Source organism: Symphalangus syndactylus, chromosome 13 (assembly GCF_028878055.3).
Source record: "Symphalangus syndactylus isolate Jambi chromosome 13, NHGRI_mSymSyn1-v2.1_pri, whole genome shotgun sequence".
Taxonomy (NCBI): Eukaryota; Metazoa; Chordata; class Mammalia; order Primates; family Hylobatidae; genus Symphalangus; species Symphalangus syndactylus.
In genome coordinates this window covers 109,107,501-109,122,118 of record NC_072435.2, presented here as the reverse complement: position 1 = coordinate 109,122,118, position 14,618 = coordinate 109,107,501, and the positions used below count along the sequence as shown (strand labels likewise).

At 51.3% G+C, this 14,618-nt stretch overlaps 1 protein-coding gene across 1 annotated transcript in view; it reads right to left on the bottom strand.

The window, feature by feature from the left end:
• Window positions 1–3,726: 3,726 nt before the first annotated feature.
• The window catches only part of SDSL (serine dehydratase like), a 20,064-nt gene continuing 9,172 nt past the window's right edge, over window positions 3,727–14,618 (bottom strand). Inside the window, exons 2-8 of the mRNA XM_055238319.2 lie at window positions 14,121–14,315; window positions 13,818–13,857; window positions 12,968–13,107; window positions 7,777–7,865; window positions 6,441–6,668; window positions 5,125–5,249; window positions 3,727–4,117 (exon numbers count right to left, since the gene is read on the bottom strand). Coding sequence (XP_055094294.1) covers window positions 3,924–4,117; window positions 5,125–5,249; window positions 6,441–6,668; window positions 7,777–7,865; window positions 12,968–13,107; window positions 13,818–13,857; window positions 14,121–14,294 — 990 coding nt within the window. The 5' untranslated portion in view covers window positions 14,295–14,315 and the 3' untranslated portion in view covers window positions 3,727–3,923. The remainder of the gene's footprint in view (window positions 4,118–5,124; window positions 5,250–6,440; window positions 6,669–7,776; window positions 7,866–12,967; window positions 13,108–13,817; window positions 13,858–14,120; window positions 14,316–14,618) is intronic.

Sequence of the window (14,618 nt, the reverse complement as noted above, 5' to 3'; positions counted from 1 at the left end):
AGATCAAGGCTGTGGATGGGGTTGGGGAGGAGCACGCCTGATCCTGGATCCCCCTCCTCATGTCCCTGCCCTGCGTGGGCCCAGCTCTGGGGTAAGAGCACCTCAGAATGAAAGGCAAGATTCCAAGCCTCCCTGTCACCTGGCTTTAAAACTAGAAAGAAGGACTAGATGGAGGTGAGGCCCCTGGAGGTGGAGGTGTTAGGGTCATCCTGGGGAGGGGGCACAGGGAGCCTCAGCTGCTAGAAGCCACAGGGAGCCAAAGGGTCCCCCAGCCTCAGGAGAGGGACCCCAGCTAGGGTGGGAGGCTGGGCATATCTCAGGCAGGTACACACACCTGGTGGCCCAGTTGGCAGTGTTGTTTATGCAGCCTAGACAAACACAGAGAGGCCCCTCCTCCCCATTTCCCCAGCTGAGAGGCCGAGAAGGCAGAGGCAGAATTGGAAGAGCCTCTGCCTTTGGAACCCGTCCCTGCTCTAAGTCATAGCAGCCATGGCCTCAGCTTCAAACACTCCCCTATCTCCTGGCTCTCTCCCTGTGCCTCATCCCTGCTCTCGGTGTTCCTTGGGTGTCAACCAGGAAGGGCTAAACTGAGTTAATTGACACGTTATCTGGACAGGGTCAACAGCCCCCTCGGCTTCTTATCTCCAACTTGTTGAGACCAAGAGAGAAGCAAACAGCAGCTGACAAGTCTCCCAGGAGGGGAGCCAACAGCACGAGACTGTGGGTGGGGAGGCCCGGCTGGGAGACAGAACACCTGGAGCTGAGGTGGGCTCTGCAACTCACCTGGAGGAGCATGGGTTGGGGGACCATCATCACTGGCTGAACCAATCCAGGAAGGCTTCAGGGAGGAGGCTGCACTCACACTGGGCTGTGAAGAATGTGTAGGATTCAGAAGCATAGCAGGCACGGCAGGCAGGGGACAGAGCTTAAGCAAAGCAAAGGAGGTGTACGAGCCGGAGTGGTTAGACACATGAGCCTCAGATTTCCACATATTGGGGCTCCCATACAGCTGGGTGACCCAGACTAAGTGGCTTAACTGCTCCATGCCCCAGTTTCCTCATTTGCAAAAATGGGGATAATAATAGTGTCTACCATGTGGGTTATTAAATGAAACAGCTGCTGAAGACCATAGCATATTGTAGGTGCTCAATACATGAGTAAATTCTAGTTCCTCTCATTGTTTGGGGACGAATGCTCAGGAGACAGTAAGAATGGACATTTATTGAAAGACTAGATATGTCGTGTCCACAGTAACAATCCTCCAACCACCCATGTTACAGATGAGGACACTGAGGCACTGAGAAGGAGCATCCTTTGCTCAAGGATGTGGTCTTGCTCTATTGCCCAGGCTGCTAAGCAGGAATGGATTCCAGGCTCAGGTCTGGCTGCGTCTAGCTCTGGTGCTCTTAATGTCTCCTCTATTTGGGGAATTCACAAAGCATGACTCCAAGCAAATGGGGCTGGCTCCTGGGGGTTTCTGGAGCTGGTAGGTGGCGGGGGTGGGGGTGGTGGTCCCTGGCTACCTAGAGCTATGTCTGGGGTTAAAGAGAAAATGACACCAAAGCAGCAGGGGCACAGAGGGAGGTCACAGTCGCTCTCAAATCTTGCTCTTCAGAAATGGAGGGGGTGAGCATGGGGCCTGTAATCCCAGTACTTTGGGAGGCCAAGGAAGGAAGACGGCTTGAGCCCAGGAGTTCAAGACCAGCCTGGGCAATAGAGCAAGACCACATCTCTACAAAAAATATTTAAAATTAGCCGGGCATGGTGGCACATGACTGTGGTCCCACCTACTCGGGAGGCTGAGGCAGAAGGATCGCTTGAGCCCAGGAGTTCCTGGCTGCAGTGAGTTATGATCGTGCCACTGCACTTTAGCCTGGGCAACAGAGCGAGGCCCTGTCCCTGAAAAACAAAGAAGGAAAAGGAGGAGGCATCTGGCGAAGGGAACAGGCTGAGCAAAGGAAAAGAGGTGAGAAGTGGCAAGTGGGCCTCCTACAGCACGAGGTGCTGCCTGAGGCCTGGAGAGGGGAAGGCACTAGCCCCAGGTCACACAGCCCACATGAGTCAGAAGAGAGGATGTCGCTAGGGGCCAGGATCCAGGTTCTGCCAGGGCCTGTGATGCTGCATGGACCCTGCACTCTCTGAGCTTTGCTTCCCAGCAGGGCTGTGAGGGGTTGGAAAAGGCTCCTGCATGCCACGACCGTGTGGAACTCAGCATGCCCAGCTGGGGTGAGGGCCCCACAAGAGGCAGCGTCCAGGAGGACCCAAGGAGAGGGTTTCTCCTGCCCGGAGCCAGCCTTCCCCATAGGAGACACTTTGCTGCCCCCCTGTGGCTCAAAGGAGTGCAACTTTCCATCCCACTTCTAAGAGACACTTCACAGAAGTCGGAGGTTCCCAATTCCAGGCACAGAACCTGCCTCTTCCTGTGACCCACAGGTGTGTCCAGATCCACCTACCCTTTCCTACCCTTTCCTCAATATTCCGCCACCCCCCACCCCGACACAGAGAGTTCAGATCCAAGCAATACAGAGTGACCCTGAAAATCAGGGAATCTGGATAGATGGATATGTCAATTGATGGATACGCTGATGGATGGACAGACAGATGGCCTAATGATGGCTAGAGGGATGAATGTATCAATGTATGAATGGATGGATGGATTATAGATGGATGGATGGATATGTTGATGGATTGATACACTGATGAATGGACAGTCTAATGACAGAGGATTGATGAATTAATGGATTATAGATGGATGAATGGACTATAGATGAATGGATGGATATGTGGATGGATGGATACACTGATGGATGGAGAGAGAGAGAGTCTATTGATGGATAGAGAAATGGATGGATGAATGAATGGATGGGTGGATGGATTATAGATGAATGGATATGTGGATGGATGGACACACTGATGGATGGACAGTCTAATGATGGATAGAGGAATGGATGGATGGATGGATGGATGGATGGATGGATGGATTATAGATGAATGGATGGATATGTGGATGGATAGACAGACAGTCTAATGATAGAGGAATTGATGGATGGATGGGTGGATGGCTTGTGAATGAACAGATGGATGGATTATGGATGAACGGATTATAGAGGGATGAATGGATGGATTGATACACTGATGGATGGACAGACACACAGTCTAATAATGGATAGAGGAATGGATGGATGGATGGATAGAGAGATAAAAGATAGATGGGTAAAGGGATAGGTGATCAGGTTGATGGATGGAAAGACAGTGAGACAAGTGATCACATATCCTAGTTATGTGATCTTGGGCAAGTTATGTAAACTTTCCAAGCCTCAGTTTCTGCAACTGTAAAATGGGGATGGTAATAATGGTTTTTTACTTCCTAGTACCTTTGTGAATGTTAAAGAAGACAATGAGTAGAAAGTTCTTAGCAGAGTTTCTGGTACATAACAAGCACTGGATGAAGACTGGTGTTATTTTCCTCTCCTGCCTAGGCCTGAGAAGTGATAGAACATCTCCCTCTCCTTCCTGACCTGGTCAACCTGGGCTGGTCCTCCAGGTAAAGGAAGCCCATTTAAGATCTCAGAATGGCTGGATTCCTTTAGAGACTGAGGTTTTCAAGTCTTGGCTTTGTTGCCTAAGATGGGTCTTGGAGTCACTTTATCACAGAAGTGGCAACAGGATTGTTGTCTCCTGGGAGCTCATTGACATGGAAAGATAGGATCCATAGTAGTCACAAACTCAATTCAGAAAGTGTTTATTGGCTGGAGTTGTCGGAGAGCCAAAAGGAGCAGTCCAGGTGGGCTTCCTTCAGGAGGCAGCCAGCACGGTTGCACAGGGCAGTTTCCACTGCCATCTACCAGCACTGAGTCCTTCTCATCCAGCCACAGGAGTGTCCATGGGCCTCTCAGGGGTCTTTGGGGCCAGGATGGGACCCCTCAGACCTGGCCCAGGTGGGTTTTCAAAGCCTGCAGCTCTCGGCTGTTGATGTTGTTGCCTCCACACACGATTACCACAACTGAAGGCAGGGAAGGGGGCAGGCGGCCCTCAGCCTGGAGCCTCCGCAGGAGGCCTGAGTAGACAGCTGCTAAGGCTGCCCCACAGGCAGGCTCCACCAGCATACGCTCATCATCTGCCGGGATCAGGGGGATGGAGAGAGGAAGGAAAGGAAAGAAGAACCACTCGGTGTTCAGCAGGCCCTGGGCACTGCAGATCCTTGCAGCCATCTCTCCAGCCAGTCAGCCATTCATTTCCTCTGCTGGCAATCCATCATTTGTCTCGCACTCTCCCCATCCATCAGCCTGGCCTCCTATCCTTCCACCATCCACCTTTTATCTCTCTATCCATCCATCCATTCCTCTATCCATCATTAGACTGTCTGTCCATCCATCAGTGTACCCATCCATCAACATATCCATCCATCCACCCATTCATAGCCATCCATCCATTCCTCTATCCATCATTTGGCTGTCTGTCCATCCATCAACATGTTCATTAATCAATGTGTCTGTCCATTCATTCATTTCTATACCATTCATCAATCCATCACTTCATTATCCATCCGTCCATCCATCCGTCCACTGTCCATCTATCCATTATCCACCTTTCCACTCACTCATACATTCATCCCTTCAATCAACAAACATCTATTGAGTGCCCACTACCTGCCGTGCCCTATGCCAGGAAGGCCCTAGGGACACATCAGTGACTAAGACACACCAGCCCTCATGGGGCTCACAATCTGTGATGTAGAGGGATAAGAACCAGGAGGTTGTGAACACAGGGAGTGGTGCATTGGAGGTCCACAACCCAGGCAGGGTGGGGTGAGTGATCAAGGGAGCTTCGTGAAGGAGGTGTTATGATGGCTGATAGCCCTCAGTCACATCAAACCAATAGGGAGCAGGGCCAGCCAGAGAGAGGAGCAGCATATACAAAAGTCTGGGGGCTAGAGACAGCAGGACACACTCCTTCTTTATCCTCACCCCCTTCCATTTGCTCGATGTGCATTTAGTGCACAGTAACTGCACACCTAGCCAGTTCCTGGTGCTGAGGATACAGATAAGACAGAACACACTCTTGCCAGAGGATGCAGGGACTTCGTGGGTCTCTGAGCCCAGGTGGGGGACAGGGATCACCCACCCAGGAGCTGCTGCACAGCGCTCACAGCCTCGGCGTCCTCCACCACTTCAGAGTGGATCTTGCACATCCGCATGCACTCCAGGGCCCGACTGGCCACCGTCTTGGCACCCAGGCTCTTAGCCACGCTGCAGGATAGAGCAGGGTGGGGCAGGGAGACCAGGGGCTCAGGGAAGAGCTGCTGAATCAGGTCTCTCCCCAGCCCCAGCCACCCCCTCCCATCCTGCTGTGGGTTGGTTAGAGCTCAGCATTGTAAGTCACAGAGGAGGCGCTCAAAATAGCGTGCCCTTGCCAGGTGCGGTGGCTCACGCCTGTAATCCCAGCACTTTGGGAGGCCAAGGCAGGCAGATCACCTGAGGTCGGGGAGTTCAAGATCAGCCTGACCAACATGGTGAAACCCCGTCTCTACTAAAAATACAAAATTAGCCAGGTGTGGTGGCGCATGCCTGTAATCCCAACTACTTGGGAGGCTAAGGCAGGAGAATCACTTGAACCCAGCAGGTAGAGGTTGCAGTGAGCCGAGATCATGCCATTGTACTCTAGCCTGGGAAACAGAGTGAGATTCCATCTCAAAAAAAAAAAAATGCTCATCCACCAAGAACCTCAAAATGTGACCTTACTTGGAAATAGTCTTTGCAGATGTAATTAGTTAAATTAAGGTGAAATCATACTGGATTAGGGTGGGTCCTAAATTCAATGATCACGTTCTTTTTAAAATTTATTGGCTTTTGGGGGTATGAGGGAGTACAGGGTCTTGCTGAGTTTCCCAGGCTGGAGTGCGATGGCTATTCACAGGGACGATCATAGCACACTATAGCCTCAAACTCCTGGGCTCAAGCAAACCTTCCATTTCAGCCTCCCAAGTAGCTAGGACTACAGGCGTGCGCCACCATGCCCAGGTAATTTTTGTATTTTTTTAGTAGAGACAGGGTTTCATTATATGTTGGCCAGGCTGGTCTCAAACTCCTGACCTCAGGTGATCCACCTGCTTCGGCCTCCCAAAATGTTGGGATTACAAGCATGAGCCATGGTGCCTGGCCTACATTTTCAAACTTATTTGCAACACACATGGATTGCTTTTGTAATGATAAGTCAATGAAATCTTGTTTTAAGAACTGATTAGGTTTAAATGAGTCATATTCCTCATCTCCTTTTTCAGCACTGCCTTCTAACTCAGGTCCACTTTACTGTGGTTGGAGTCCCAGGACCAAGGACAGCCTTTTGGGTGCCCCCTGTCTCCACTGGCTGGGACTGGAAGGCCCTAGGACAGTGGCACCCCCACCCTCCAGCCCCTACAAATGTCCCCAGCCCTTACCCACCTGGTGATGTCTGGAAGTGTGACCAACTTGCCGGCCATGATGGCCGCATTGAAGCAGTGTGCCCCATGGGTCTCCATGGCAACAATGGGTACATGCTGCCAGCCCACCTCCAGCAGGCCAGCCACCACCCCGGCCAGGAGCCCCCCACCCCCAACTGCCAGCACCAGGGCACCCGGTGGGGTCCTCAGCACTGCCTTCAGCTCCTGCACCAGGCTGGCGTTGCCTTTCCTGGGGAGGGGGGTGTGAGAGGGAGAAGCAGAGTGAGGGAGGACCCCAGCCCCGATGGCTCCTGCGGTTCGGGAATTTACCAGGGGTGGGTTCTCTGCCCCCTTATATATATAAACCCCTCCCCACCATCCCCATCCCATCCACAGCAAGGGGAGAGGAAGTCCTGCAACAGTTACTTCGCTCAGCTTCATTCATTCTCTTTATGTTTTTTTTTTTTGGATAGAGTCTCGCTCTGTCACCCAGGCTGGAGTGCAGTGGTGCAATCTCAGTTCACTGCAACCTCCGCTTCCCGGATTCAAGCGATTCTCCTGCCTCAGCCTCCCGAGTAGCTGGGACTACAGGCACGCACCACCACGCCCAGCTAATATTTGTATTTTTAGTAGAGATAGGGTTTTGCCATGCTGGCCAGGCTGGCCTCGAACTCCTGACCTCAGGTGATCCACCCACCTCGGCCTCCCAAAGTGCTGGGATTACAGGCGTGAGCCACCACGGCTGGCTTCACTCGTTTTCTTTATTATGTATTTGTTTGCTCATCCCTTCCCATCTCCATCAACCTCCCAGGCCCTTTCTTGGACATTACCCCCATTTAGCCCCCTCCCCAACTTTGCAAAGAGGCAATGGCAATGTGTGGTTAAGAGGGGACAAGTATATCATTTGTGACCAGCCTGACTGCAGCCCTATGTATCTGCCACATACTTAGCTGTGTGATCTGGGGCAAGTTGTTTGACCTCGATGTGCCTCGGTTTCCTCACCTATGAAATGGGGATAATAGCACCCACCTCTAGGACTTTGGGGAGGGTAAATGGAACAGTGCAGGAGGAGCCATTAGCCTGGTGCCTGGTCCCAAAGCATATATTCAGTAAAGGAGACTTGGTACTATCGCTTCCATTTTACACACATAGAAACTGAGGCACAGGATCTAGGGTGCTTTGCACAAAGTCACACAATTCACAAGGGGGCAGAAGTGGGATCTGAACCCATGTCTGCCTGGCTTTGAAGCCTCTTCTCCCCTCTGGGCTTCAGTTTCTCCTTCTGTCCAGTGGGAGGACCCTGACTCAGTGAGAGTCTCCCAGCTCTGGACTCCTGGGGAGACGGACATCAGCCTTACCATATTAGGGGGTGGTCAAACGGGTGGACATTCACCCAGCCGTCCCTCTTGGCCAACTCTTGCGCCCTCAGATTGGCCTCGTCCCAGACCTACAGAGAAACCAAGGGCCCTCAGAACAGCCGGCAGTGGGACTGCTATGGAGGCCGGAGCAGTGGCCCAGGATCTCCTTGGTGGCCCCAGGATCCAGTAGTCTGGGGACACCCCTGCAGATGAGACCATACCTGGTGTGGTTCCAGAAGCCTCCTGAGAATTGGACAAGCACTTCCAGGTGGACAAACAGATGCCATGTGCTTTCCACAATACCCAAGGGACCTGTCCTGCTGCCACACTACGAAAACCAGGCCAGCCAGCCAGGGAGGCTGGGAGCAGGTCAGCTCCAAGGTCAGCCATATGGTGCCCACTTCTAGCCAACCAGTAGGGGAGAAGCCCCCTAAAATCAAAACCCAGACAGCAACTTGGTCACCATAGAGTGTGTCCGTGGAAACCAGCAATGGCCCAGCTGATGGCCTGCTAGTTGAGTTCAAGCAGCCAGAGAGATGGCGCATAGGGCCGGCCCTGACCATGATGGACCCAAGCCAACCACAGCAGGGGTGAGTTTTCTCTTCTCACTGGCTTGGCCTCTGTGGCAGAGATCCAGGTCCCCTGCTCATTCACACACCATTGACAGGCTTTCTTCCCTTCCCTGACTCATTTCTACACTCCCTACCAATGCTTCCTGCAATCACCCCCCAAATAAACCACATGTGCCCCAGTCCTCATTTCAGCACCCGCTTTTGGAAGAATCCAAACTAAGAAAGCATTTCAGAGGGACCCCATGCCAGCTGATCTCAGCAGGAACCAGATACAGAAACTAAATGATAGACAATGGCCTCCTCTCCCAAGGGAGGGGCGGAAGGTCACAAGGGGGGCAGAAATAGCCCCTGCTCATCCTCAGGGACTCTGCAGTGCCCACTCTGTGCCCATTTCTAGGTATGGGGACTCTTCAGCAGGAGAGAAGCCAAGAAATGGTCTCTGACCGCAAGGAATTTCCCATCTGGCTGAAGAGAGGAGTCTCATTCCCCTGAGTTACTGAAACAAAAAATACACTGTTGGTGTGAATGCAAATGAGTTCAGCTCCTATAGGAAGCAGTTTGGAGATTTCTCAAAGAACTAAAAATAGAATTACCATTTGACCCATCAATCCCATTACTGAGAATCTACCCAAAGGAAAATAAATCATTTTACCAAAAAGATCTGCATTTGTGTGTTCATCACAGCAGTATTCACAAAAGCAAAGACATGGAATCAACCCAGGTGCCCATCAGTGGTGGATTGGATACAGAAAATGTGGTGCATATACATCATGGAACACTATGCAGCCACAAAAAAAGAAGAAGATCATGTCCTTTGGAGCAACATGGATGCAGCTGGAGGCCATTATTCTAAGATAATTAACTTAGGAACAGAAAACCAAATACTGCATATTCTCACTTACGACTGGGAGTTAAACACTGGGTACACATGGGCACAAAGATGGGAACGAGAGACACTGGGGACTCCAAAAGTGGGGAGAGAGGGAGAGTGGCAGAGGTTGAAAAATACGTGTCAGCTGGGTGCAGTGGCTCACGCCTGTAATCCCAGCACTTTGGGAGGCTGAGGCAGGCAGATCCTGAGGTCAGGAGATCCAGATCATCCTGGCCAACATGGTGAAACCCCGTCTCTAATAAAATACAAAAAATTAGCCGGGTGTGGTGGCGTGCACCTGTAATCCCAGCTACTCAGGAGGCTGAGGCAGCGGAATCGCTTGAACCCGGGCAGTGGAGGTTGCAGTGAGCCAAGATGGCGCCACTGCACTCCAGCCTGGGCAACAGAGTGAGACTCGGTCTCAAAAAAAAAAGAAAGAGAGAGAAAGAAAAGAGAGAAAGAAAAAAAGAAGAAAGAAAGAAAGAAAGAAAGAAAGAAAGAAAGAAAGAAAGAAAGAAAGAAAGAAAGAAAGAACGAACCTGTCAGCCAGGCACAGTGGTTCACACCTGTAATCCTAGCATTTTGGGAGGCCGAGGCAGGCAGATTACCTGAGGTCAGGAGTTCGAGACCAGCCTGGCCAACATGGTGAAACCCTGTCTCTACTAAAAATACAAAAATTAGGCTGGGCGCGGTAGCTTACGCCTGTAATCCCAGCACTTTGGGAGGCCAAGGCGGGTGGATCACCAGGTCAGGAGATCGAGACCATCCTGGCTAACATGGTGAAATCCCATCTCTACTAAAAATACAAAAAAAAAAAAAAAAAGCCAGGCGTGGTGGCTGTAGTAGCTGGCCTATAATCCCAGCTACTCGGGAGTCTGAGGCAAAAGAATGGCGTGAACCCGGGAGGCAGACCTTGCAGTGAGCCAAGATTGCACCACTGCACTCCAGCCTGGGCAACAGAGTGAGACTCGGTCTCAAAAAAAAAAAAAAAAATTAGCTGGGTGTGGTGGTGGGCGCCTGTAATCCCAGTTACTTGGGAGGCCAAGGCAGGAGAATTGCTTGTACTTGGGAGGCGGAGGTTGCAGTGAGCCAAGATCATGCCACTGCACTCCAGCCTGGGCGACAAAGTAAGACTCTGTCTCAAAACAAAACAAAACAAAAAGAACAACTACCTGTCAGGTACTATGTTCACTACTTGGACGACAGAATCATTAGAAGTCCAAACCTCTGCATCATGAAATATACCCATGTAACAAACCTGCACATGTATCCCTGAATCTGAAATTAAAACTAAAGAAAAAAATAGATTCAAAACCGTGTAGTGCTTGACATCTCTCACCTATAGGGCCCCAAGCAGCCTCCTCTCTGGCTCCTCTCCTGCATTGCCCCAGAGAAGGCAGAGTGAAAATCCAACCAGGTCCCTCCCCTGCTCAAACTCTTTTCATGCTTCCCTAGTGCCCTCAGGTGGAAACACATTAGCTTCACCTACAAGCCACCCTGCCTGATGGAGCAACTGTGCCCCTCTTCAGCCTCACCTTTCGCCATCCCTCCCCCCATGCTGCGCTCAGCCTGAATGCACGGTGCTCATCTACGCCACACCTTCTCCCACACCTTTTCCTCTGTTCACAATCAGATCATTCCCTCCCTTTTCTCCACTGTGGGGACTCAGATTTCTCCTTCAATACCCAACCCTGGGGATCCTTGTCGGGAGCCTGTCCTGGATCCTTTCCCCAAATCTAAGGCATAGCCCATTGGTTTGACCACTGCCCAATTCTCCACTCCCTCCCTCTATTAGAATCATACACCCACACTTTGCCACGTGGCTTAATTGTTACTTTTTTTTTTTTTTTTTTTTCAGACGGAGTCTGGCTCTGTCACCCAGGCTGGAGTGCAGTGGCACGATCTCGGCTCACTGCAAGCTCCGCCTCCCGGGTTCACGCCATTCTCCTGCCTCAGTCTCTCCGAGTAGCTGGGACTACAGGCACCCGCCACCATGCTCGGCTAATTTTTTTGTATTTTTTAGTAGAGACGGGGTTTCACCGTGGTCTCGATCTCCTGACCTCGTGATCTGCCCGCCTCAGCCTCCCAAAGTGCTGGGATTACAAGCGTGAGCCACCGCGCCCGGCCTACAATTGTTACTATTTTTAGAGACATGTTCTTACTATGTTGTCCAGGCTGGCCTCAAACTCCTGGGCTCAAGTGATCCTCCCAACTCAGCCTCCTGAGTAGCTGAGACTACAGGTGCACGCCACAGTGCCCAGCTTTTTTATCTATTTATTTATTTATTTTATTTTTGCCATGTGGCTTTGCTGTTCTTCTCAACTAGAGTGGGTGGAGCACATGTCCCCTCCCCATTGATGTTGGTCTCAGCCGTGTGACTTGCTCTGGCCAACAGCATATGGCAGAACTGACAGTGTAACAGTTCTGGGCTGAGGTCTTAAGAGGCATCATGTGTTTCTTCTCACCCCTCTTGCCATTGCCCTTGAGAAGAACGTGCCCCCAGTGGCCACTGGCTGGGGAAGACACAGGGGACATCTGCAGACCTTAATCCTTCCCCACATTCTGAAGCAGAACCACCCTAACCCTCCCACAGACCCAAAGCAACAGAAACAAATGTTTCTCATAAGCTGCTGCTATTTGGGGGCTGTTTGTTATGCAGCATTACCAAGCAACAATAGCTGATTAAAACAACACACCTTCTCTCTGACTTCCTTGGTGCCCTGTGCTTCCCCCGTGGCAACACTTTTCACACTTTGTTACCATCATCTGGTTACCTGTGTGTCTCCTCATAATACGCTGAAATTTATGAGTGTAAAGACCATGTCTTATTATCTCTGTGTTTCTAGGATGTCTAACATAGCAGGCACTGAATATGTGCTCAATGAATAGCTGATGGATGGATGGATGGATGGATGGACAGAAGGGAGAGAGGAGAGAGAAAGGGTGATGTATGGAAGGATGGTTAGATGGATGAATAAATGGAAGGAGAAAAGAAGGAAGGAAAAGGAAGGAAGAAGGAAGGAAGGAAGGAGAGAAAGAATGAAGAAAGGAAGGAGGGAGGGAAGGAAGGAAAGAGGGAGGGAGGGAAGAGGGAAGGAGGGAAATAATGAAGGAAAGAAAGAAGGGAGGGAGGGAAGGAAGGACAGAAGAAAGGGAAGAAACTACATACAGGAAGTATTTGGGGACCAGCTTTAAGGTACCATAGTTTGGCTTTTAGTTTTAATTTTGAGAGGTTTAAAAATCTGTTTTCCATTATTTGAATGATTTTTTTCCTTCTTTCCTTCCCAGAAGGAAAGACAGATATTGTATCTGTGTCTCTATTTCTTTGGTAACAAAGGGAACCGGTGATCTCTTTCTCAGTGCATACCATTTCTATTGGGCTGGTCTCAGAATGAGAACTGATGCTGCCATCATCTTGATACTTCTTGTCTTATCTAACAGCAAAAATGTTAAAAGTGGATAATACCAGGTGCTGGTGAGGATGTAAGGAGACAGACAGTCTCCTGCTCATCATCAGCTTCCCGTTTGTCTTGGTTCACACATGAGGGCAGAGGCAAGTTGGGAGGTCCCAGCCCTCAACACCCATCCCACCTCATTCCCCCCTCAGCTCAGCTATCCTGAGAGAGGACTGGGTCCCAGCCACAGCTCATCGAAAGGAAAAGGAGACAGGACGTCTTAGGGGTGGGGTGGGGTGGGGTGAAGGAGAGCAGCCCACTTCAGATGATTCTCCCCTTCCCGGAGCCCTTACCTTTCCAGTCAGCTGAACGTCGGCCCCCTCCCCCTGCAGCCTCCGCACCACCTGCAGGGAGGTGCTCTCGGGGAGCACGATGGTGGCAGGGATGCCCAGCTTCCTAGCAACATAGGCAGCAGCGATGCCCGCATTACCCCCTGTGCAGAAAGGAGGAAAGGGGCAGTGGGCAGAGCTGCGTTGGCCTTTGACGTGCCTTCCCCTCCCCCTCCATATCCCTTCAGAGTCACTCCTCCCCAACATTCATATGCCCCATTGACTCCTTCCTCCACTCGAGAGGGGGACACATAATCCAGGTTGAGCCAATCAGAACCTAATCCCCCAACCCATGATTGGTTCAAGGATGAAGATGCCACCCAAGCGGGGCCAAAAAAAAAACAATTCCAGGATTGAGGCGAGGCATTGAGAAGGGGTGCTCCCTTTTCTCTAGGGTTGGGGGGGTGGTAGGATGCAAGGCTGGAATTTCTGGTGGCCATCTTGCTACCATGAGGCCCACCTAAAAATAAAGCTAATATACAGGAAAGCAAAGCCCAGAGAAGGAGAGACAGAGAGGAGAGCTTCTGGATCCCCCTGTGCCTGAAAGCCACTTATCCCAAGAATTTTCCATTCTTAGAGCCTGTAGCTTAAACCTATATGAATTGGGTTTCTGGCACTTGCTACCACCACGAGTCTTGAACTATGGGAGAAGGCTAAGATGGGATGTACACAGTAGTCATCTCATCAGTGACCTTGATGAGTCTGGGCCTTTAAGAGGAGACTAACCCTGGACATGTACTGCTGCTCCAGCCTATTCCTCCTCCCCCAACCTCTGCCCTGAGGACCCCCATGAAACAAAAAAGGGTGGGGTCACCTGAGGAGCACACCAGGTGTCTGCATCCCTTCTTGGCCATCTGGGAAGAGAAGGAATGGGGTTAGGGGCTAACCCAAGCAGGTGTCATGAAGGCCTATGTGGAATGGCGTTAGAGTCTCCGCATCCCACTCCCAATACGCCTTTACCCCTCATCCTGCCCACAGCCCTGCCCTCATCTCTCCCCTCCCATCTGCACGAGTTCATGTTTCCCCTCCTGCCCGAACCCATCCCCAGCCCACACCCCTCACTCTTCCCTCCCTCCTGCACAACCTCACTTCTCCCCTCCTGCCCACACACCCTCACCTCCTGGCAGAAATGCCCGATGCCCCGAATCTTGAAGGAGCCGCTGGGCTGCACATTCTCACACTTGAGGAAGACAGGCATGCCCGCCACCTGGGACAGCGCCCAGCTCTCCAACAGAGGTGTGACCACGTGGAAGGACTCCTGCTTGGCACGCTCTGCCACAGGGCCATCCATTCTGGAGACCAGGTAGACAGCCTGCAGGAGGACACAAAGGTCACCACCCAAGCAGTCCCCATCAAGAGTTCCCTTAACCAGGACAGGCAAGGGGAAAGTGGAGAAAGCTCTTGGCTTAGGTGCCCTTCACTTCATCCAGCTGCTGAGCTGTGAGACCCCCGTCAAGTATCTGCGCCTCTCTGGGCCTCAGTTTCTCCATCTGGTCAAAGAATTTTGGCCTGGGGTCCTTTCATTCTATAAGTGTGGCTGTGCTGGGGATGTAGAAAGTGGCCAATATATAGTGAGGAATGAATGAGAGAGTGGGCGAATTCATTCATCAGTCAA